This window comes from Solanum tuberosum, unplaced genomic scaffold (assembly GCF_000226075.1).
Source record: "Solanum tuberosum cultivar DM 1-3 516 R44 unplaced genomic scaffold, SolTub_3.0 scf00052, whole genome shotgun sequence".
NCBI lineage: Eukaryota > Viridiplantae > Streptophyta > Magnoliopsida > Solanales > Solanaceae > Solanum > Solanum tuberosum.
The window spans coordinates 1,794,095-1,802,894 of NW_006238977.1; the positions used below are offsets into that span (position 1 = coordinate 1,794,095).

The 8,800-nt window shown below is 26.5% G+C and overlaps 1 protein-coding gene across 1 annotated transcript; it reads right to left on the reverse strand.

Annotated features, from left to right (window-relative positions):
* Positions 1–1,391: 1,391 nt before the first annotated feature.
* On the reverse strand, positions 1,392–3,310 carry LOC102605274 (LOB domain-containing protein 12; the record flags this gene model as incomplete). The annotated part of the gene is made up of 2 exons (XM_006344009.2): positions 3,152–3,310; positions 1,392–1,574 (listed from the first exon to the last, which is right to left on the reverse strand). Coding segments are annotated over exons 1-2 (342 nt in total), but the record flags the coding sequence as incomplete, so codon positions are not given.
* Positions 3,311–8,800: the final 5,490 nt, after the last annotated feature.

The following is an 8,800-nucleotide window of genomic DNA, read 5'->3' on the forward strand; positions in this document are numbered from 1 at the left end:
TGGCTTAAGTTTTGCATTATGGGTTGTGGGGTGGATGCAGCTGCAATAATAATTTTTACTTTCAACAGTTAATTGGATTTTGCTCATCATATCCTCCTCGTGAGCCACCCGGACCACCACTGCAGTGGAGTTCTATTCGGGGGTTTTATACCCGGGCTCGAACCGTATACCTCTGGTTAAAAGAACAACTTCATCCACTCCACCATATCCTTTAGTGGTATATAGCTGCAATTTATTTGACTACCACAAAATCCTGTTGATTCATTTGTAGAAAATTTATCAAAACACTATAATCACATTTAAATTTGGATTGAATTTTTTTAAATATTTTAAAATGCGTTCATTAAAAATACTTAGACAAAATTTTATACAAAATTGAGAAATATTAATGGTGATTTGAATTGATTTAAGGTTAAATTCATATACGTCTATATTGTTGTATATGATATTAAATTTACATTGATATAAACTCACATAAAAAAAATATAAACAGGAGGATATATATACATCGACTTAAAAAGCCGTTTCTCCTAATTTTCACACATCCTCAATTATGTATGATGTATATAAATGGTATATATAAATATACAAGTAGATATATGCAAATATACACATTCTCTACAATTAGCTAGGCCTGGTTGCCATTTATGATGTGTTTGGTACGAATAAAGTGATTTTCATAAAACAATTTTTTTTTTTTTTAAAACTATTGAGTTTCTTATTTATCCTCCATAAATATTATTTATCCATGTTAGATATGTCCTTTTAAGACAATAGTATATTCAGTGTAACGTCATAAATGAGATGTAAAACAATTAAAGTGTACACAGACCTTACATCTGCCTCAGAGAGATATAGAGGTTGCTCCAATAGATCCCCGACTAACCCAAAGCATGCCAAACAATTTTAAAAAGGAGAAACATATGTGGAAGCAATAACAAAATTGAAATAATACGAAATGCACAACATTACACAACAGATAGAAAACAATAATAACAATACAATAATATAATAATCGAAACACCAAAAGATATCGATGATAGTCGAAATTGAAGGACAAAATAAAGCTAATACTACTGATAAAAAGGAAGATTCAACAACGTAGAACAAAAATTATTTGAAAATTAACAAAAGGTTCAATAACGTCAATTTTACATTGTCAATACATAAAACTTAGATCAATTTCATTAACTAGTACTCAAAATGGCTAAAATACATTTCACCAATTTGTTAGAAGTCCAAAATATTATGTTACAAGTTACAACAAAATGAACAAAACAAGTTAATTAATTCGTATTATTAATACTTTGCAACAAGCTTATGTACTCATGTTGCAAATTATTATCATTATTCTCAATTTGAATTTCAGACAAATTATAATAATTATTATTATTCTGCATTTGGATGCATAATATTTCTGCTTGGGCCATAGCAAGTTGTATTTCTAATTGTGAAATTTGATTTTGTAAAAAAGAAATAGCACCAACACAACCATAAACAGGATCTTTCATTCTTGCATTTGCTTCATATACTAAACTGTTTACTGCATCTGCTCTCTGTTGTATTGGTAATTCCTGAAAAATATAATATTACTCCCTCCGTTTCACAAAGAATGACCTGGTTTGACTTGGCACGGAGTTTAAGTAAATAAAAAAACTTTGAATCTTGTGGTCCTAAATTAAAGTTAAGTCAAATGTACAAATTGCCCTTAATCTTGTGGTCTTAAACATGCCACGTGGAAAGCAAAAAGTAAATTGTTACCAAAAAAGGAAAGAGGTACATTCTTTTTTAAACTAACTAAAAAGGAAAGGAGGTCATTCTTTGTGAAACGGAGGGAGTAAGATTTAAGACAAAAAAAAATAAAAATAAAAATAATAATTAATCGTATACACATGTTGTGTAAAACATGACTATATTAATAGTCTGTTTGACCAAATTTTTAGAAGGTTAAAAGTGTTTATTTAAAAAAAAAAAGGTGTTTGGTCAAGTTTTTAAGAGAAAATACATGCTTCTGGAGAGTAGCAAAAGTTGTTACTCCCTCCGTCTACTTTTAATTATCATGTTGCGTTTTTCGAAAGTCAATTTGACTAATTTTCAAAGTTAAATTAAATTACATTAATTCGATATTTTAAATAAAAAATTTAGATATTCAAAAACTATACGAAAACACTATAAAGTGCAATTTTTTGCATATCAATAATAAAATGTTAGTCAAAGTTCTTATAGTTTGACTCTAAAAAAGGAAATCATGACAATTAAAAGTGAACGGATGAAGTATTAAGAAGCTAGAAAGATAATTTTTCACCAAAATTATTTTTCTACTTTTGAGAAAAATACACCTAAAAGCACTTATAAAAAGTTTGACCAACCGTTAATTACTTCTAAAAAATGTACTAATTTAAATTTATCGTTCAAACACAATTAGTTATCATCAAAATTATTTTCTTTTGAAAAACAATTTTCAAGATTAGACCAATTTTAGAAGGTTGAACAAATAGATTATAAATTCAAGTATGTGTAAACAATATTTCTACACATTCAAATCATCATTTATAATAAGGTAATGAATTTAGAGTTTAGCTAATATACATTGCCAATAGAAAATGGTACCACACCCACTAATAATTTAGAGTTTAGCTAATATAAATATATTGTAGGAAAATCTTTATGATAAACATTAATTGATAAAAAAAAAAATTAAAAAAATGGTAACAAACATATTACCATACCAACTAATACTTATAAAAAAAACTCATTATACAATCACTGCATATAATGCTAATGTAAAAGAATTCAAAATGGCACTATGCTTTTTTATAAAAAAAATTCAATAACTATTATATACATTAAAAAACAAAAATTAATCTTATATATACAATAGGATATTCCGATGAAATGAGTTTGAATAAACCCCGTTCGCCATTTTGATTATTATTTTTTTGTGAGGTTAGAGGTGGGAGCTAACCCTTGATTCTCGATTTGATCAACTTTTACTCTTTCCTATTTTTGGCAGAAGAATAAGACCACAAGTTATCTTGTCCCTAGTAGTACTACAATATCTCTATGTGACGTAATCAATACAAATGAGTTTGATAAAAAAATTAGCCGATATAAATTATGATAATTAGAGGGAGGAAAAAGAGGAAATTACCTGCAACATCTTGCTAATATTGCTAGCACCAAAGACTTTGTGAACAATGGCAAATTTGTGAGGTTCATTTGGTGGAAAATATGGAGCAAATATACAATCTTTTGCACACCTACGCCTTAATAATTTGCATGAAGCACAAGGAGATGAACTTCCTCCCATTAAATTTGGACAAGTATTAGTAGTAGTAATCTTGGAAAAAAGAGAAATTAATTATAACTTCTCTATAAAGAAATAATAATAGTATATAGTAATATTATAGTATAGGATAAAGTGTAGTTTAATTTGGAAGACAAATGAGTTGGGAAACACCCTATTTATAATGATTTATACAAGGAGGAGTTAGTTGTGTGTACAATTGATTGACAAAATAAAATTCTCCCACCCTCTCTCCTTCATTTGTTTCAATTTATTTGTCTAATTTTAACTTGATATAAAATTTAAAAAGCTAACGAAAACTTATATTTTGTGGTGTCAAATTAAAGATATATAGAATGTACGTTATTTCATCACGTGGTTTTAAAGATGCTATCTGAAAATTTCAATTTAAGAAATTGTTAAAAAAGAAATTTTCTTAAATAAACTAAGAAAGAAAAGTAAGATAAACAAATTAAAACAGAAGGAATACCACTTGACCAAATTGAATCAGTATCATATTTTAACATGTTATTATAATAGATAACTTTGACTTATTTTACGTGTTATTAACATCATTAGTAGAAATTAAACTCCCCCCCTTCACCCCCACCCCATCCCCATTCACTAGTCATTCTTCAGACTTAAAACATATTTGAAAAATAGCACTTATCATGGAGTTTCAATTTTTCAAATTCCACATGTGAAAATTTATGACAATATCTCAAATTTCACATGTGAAATCTAAAATTCCTTGACATTGGTCAGTTTTCAATTACAAAGGTTGGATAATCGTTGTGTGAATTTTTAATGTTTTTATAACTAGTTACATATAAATTTTTTTAGACAGTGATGAATCTAAGATTAAACACAATAAATTTAATAGAATTCAATGCATCAAACTTGAACTATGTGCATATTTTGAAAAATAAATAAATATTAATTCATAAAATTAAATTTTAAATTTATTATTATTTTCAAATGATTTAATTATGTCCGTGATAGAATAAATCATAGAAAATCAAATCAAAAGTGGTTGACCACCGCCATGGAGTACATATAAATTATAACGTGTGGTGTGTTGGCTCCTTTAATTTGACTCATACTTAATAAGTTAACAATTTATTTTAGTACTAATTAATCTATATATATATTATTTTGGTCTTATAAATTGAAGATGTGACATATTTCTTAGAAAAGTAAGTTTAAAGTTCACATTTTGCGTGTGTATTTATTCAATTAAAAAGGATTAAATAAATATAAGTTGATTGATTATAAAATAAATTTCTAAAAAGGTGTCAACTCTTGATGAACAATGATTTTTTTTGTGTTTTAATTTGGATGATATTTGAATGGTGAAATCTTATCCATTATAAATGAATAATGAATTTTTTGTGTTTTAATTTTTTAGTGGATCCGAGTTAAAAAAATTTAATTGGAGAAAATGTGGTGTAGGCGTCATATAGGAAAATTAAGGCCAGACAATGAAGATTTAATACAATAGAAATAAGGGAAAATGACAAATATATCTCCGAACTATCGTAAATGGTATGTAGATACCCTCCGTCATACTTTTGGGACATTGGTGCCCCTGCCGTCTAAAAACTAGAGCATATATGCACTTTACCCTAACGGAAGACTAAATAGGAACACGTGGCACAATCTTATCCGTCGATCTAATATTTAATAAATGTCGGATCGGTGGATAAGATTATGACACGTGTATGTCCGTTAGTATAAAGAGTATATATTTTCTAGTTTTTTGATGGCACGGACACTAATATCTCAAAAGTATGACGGAAGATATTTGCATAACATTTACGATATTTGTCCTTTTCCCCTAGAAATAAATATTTATGTAGGAGGATTAAGATGAGACATGAGTATTTAACGCAAAAAGGATAAATATACCTTTTTTTAGGGTACAAGTAAATATATGATTCTAAAGTTAAATGAAAATGTCAAATATGTGGAAAACATGTAGGGATAAATATGACTTATTTTTTTCAAGTATAAAGAAAAATATATGTTGAAAATCTATAATGAAGGACAAATATAACTTATTTATGAAAGTATAAAGACAAATATAACTTCTTATGTTTAGTATTTTAGCTTCTCATTTTGAACATGACAATTACAAACAAATACTCAAAGATATAAATAAGAAAGAGTGAAGTTTTTGTCTTAGTGCGACCTTCTAGCATTGAAGAAACAACCATGTTAAAGATCGATATTGAGAGGAAGATAGGAAGAAAATGTGATTTTTCTTTTCGTTTTTTGGGTCTCTTACTCCTAATTTGTTTGTCTTATTGTCCTTTTTAGTCTGTTTAAAAAAAGAATGTCTCATCCATTTTTTAATAACTCTTTAATTTTAATTTTCCACATGACATATTTAAAATCACAATATGAAATATTTTGATACATTCTACATATTTTTAATTTAAAACCATAAAATTTAAATATTTCTTTTATTTTTTTAAACCTCATGCCGAATAGTCAAAATCAAACGACTAAATAAAACTATGGGATCATTTTAAATATTTTTTAACAAAGCACAAAACTCTAGTCTTGAAATACATAAATGTGTAAGGTTGATGGCACGTGATTATTTATCAGTTTACTTTATATAATATATATATATATATATATATATATATATAATGAGTGTACGAAAAAACAATTCCTAATCAGAAAACTATAAGATTTAATTATATATAATAGGGATAAGGGTCTGAAAAATACCCCAACTTTGGTCGAATTTGTTGTTGCGTTACTAAACTTTCATGAGGACCTATTACCTCCCTAGACTATTTAATATCGTATTTTTTACCCCCTGAACTATTTAATAGTGTATTTTAAATGTATATATGTGCCCACGTGGACACATTACTATTTATAATTTTGTATTTTTTTTGTCCACGTGGACAAATATATATGTTTAAAATACGGTATTAAATAGTCTAGGGAGATAATAGGTCCTCATGAAAGTTTAGTAACGCAACAACAAATTCGACCAAAGTTGGGGTATTTTTCAGACCCTTATCCCTATATAATATATGAAGTGAGTAACTCGGAAAATACGACGATATGTTACTTGTTCAATTTTCCTTTTTAACCTTTTAATTTACTTCCTTTTTACTTGTCCATTTTGACAAATCAAGAAAAGACAGTTTTTTTTTTTACCTATTATACCCTTAATTAATTACTTTAAAAAAGATAGCAATTCTTGAAAATCTTAAATTTTTAATTCATTCATTTCAAAAGTGAACAAGTAATTATGAATAGGGTTCTATTTAAATACCAGAAGAAGGTTTGTTTAAGTAGATAAGACAATGGACAATAAATGTTACATAGAACAACTAGGGTTAGGTTTTAGCAAAATATTAATTGATGCCTAACTATGAAAAAAAAAACGGTAGTCCCAAGTGAGAAAAATACATATATGGACTCAACGTAAATGTTTGTTGGCAGACATTCACATGGAATTAAACACAAAAACTTAGGCTAATGATCATGTTTTTAATTTCTCGACACAATTAGATATATTTCACTATTATATAGTATATTATTATTATTATTATTATTTATATTTTAAAAATATTATATAGATTATCATCAATTAAGAGCTTCCTATCATATATTGAGAAAGATATACTAGATGTATGCATGTATTTTTGCTACAAGATAAACTAAAATAGGGAGAAAAGGCGAGCGAGATAGGATGGGAGACGATCACACTAGATACATGTATATGTATGATGTGAGTGTGATTCACATATATTTGGGATACCAAATACATATGAGAGTGGCGAGCCAGATGAAAGAGAGGCGAGACAAGCGAGATAGATGTGTTATGTATCTCAGATACATGCGAATTAACTTGGATACAATGTATCTAAAACAAATCATCACACCTAATTTTGACATCATATATTCCGACTCTCGAGATATATGTATCTGGATGCATCAAAATAAATAGTACCAAAAAATCTGATTCAAGCGATCCCAATGAAGAGTTGACTGATCAAAGAGTTAAGAGATGGTAAAGAGTAGAATATATATAATCTATCTATATATAAAAGGAGAAGAAAAAATGACACATGTCAACACCATAAATTTTCAGTATTTTAAATAATTTTAAATAATTAATAATCAATAATTAAATAAATAAATATAGACACATGTCAATAATTAGAATGACACATGTCAACATCACAAAAATAAAATAAAAATAAAAAAATAAATTTTAAACAAACTATTTAAAATAAAATACCAACGGGCAAAAAGTAAAAAATGTTAAAATAGGTTATAGTAATAGAAAATGTAACAAAGAAAAATAAAATAAAAAACGTGCATCAATCATCATTTTAAATAAATAAATAGCAAAACTACCCGCACATTAAAAAAATCTGTTAAATGAAGATATGCTTTAGTTTTTAAAAAATAAAAAAATTATTTTAAATGTGTTTTTTTTCAAAATAAGTAACCATCTCGCGTAACTATTTTTAAAAAAAAATGGCAAAGTAGTTACTTTTTGAATTTGAATTTAAAGTGGTTACCTAAAACTACTCTATCGATTATCTCTATTCCCTATATACACAAATAAAAGTTCATTAAAAAAATTAATTGATCTTATTCTTCTTGCGTAACTATTTTTAAAAAAAATGGCAAAGTAGTTACTTTTTGAATTTGAATTTAAAGTGGTTACCTAAAACTACTCTATCGATTATCTCTATTCCCTATATACACAAATAAAAGTTCATTAAAAAAATTAATTGATCTTATTCTTCTTCAAATGTGTAGTATTATTTGTTGAATTATTTCCATTCTTCTTATCTTCATCTTTTTATGGAGCGAATAGGTAGATTATTTGTCGGCTAGCCGAAAAAAAAAGTTTGAATATACTTGCAAATAACAAAGTGAAAGTCCAAGAAGAAGAAGAACAATATTTATCAAAATGGAAATCTTCTGCAAATGATGATATTGTTAGATCTATAATGTCTTTTTGTGAATTTTTTTGGGTTCATTTCATTCAATTTGATTTGTTTCTGTCATATATTGTACTTAAATTCTTTAGGTCGAATGAGTTTTCTATGTTCTTTTTTTATTTACATTTGTAATCTTTGATGATTTTTACTGTGATTAATATATTTTTTTACGATTGTGTTATTTTTATTTAATTTAAGTGAAGTTATTCTAATACTTTTTATGTTATCATTTTCTGTTAATTTTTTCTATTCAATCATTTATATTAACATGTTTTTATATTATTGAATTATTTGAATCGAATAATTTTTTAATTTTATTATTTTTTGTTAATTTTTTATTCCGTCATTTATACTAACATGTGTTTATTATTGAATTATGGATGTATTCTTCTTCAAATGTGTAATGTTGTCTGTTAAATTATTTCTATTCTTTTTATCTTCATCTTTTTATTTGGTGAATAGGTAAATTATTTGATGGCTAGCCGAATAAAATTTGAATATATTTGCGAATAAAATAGTAGAAGTTCAA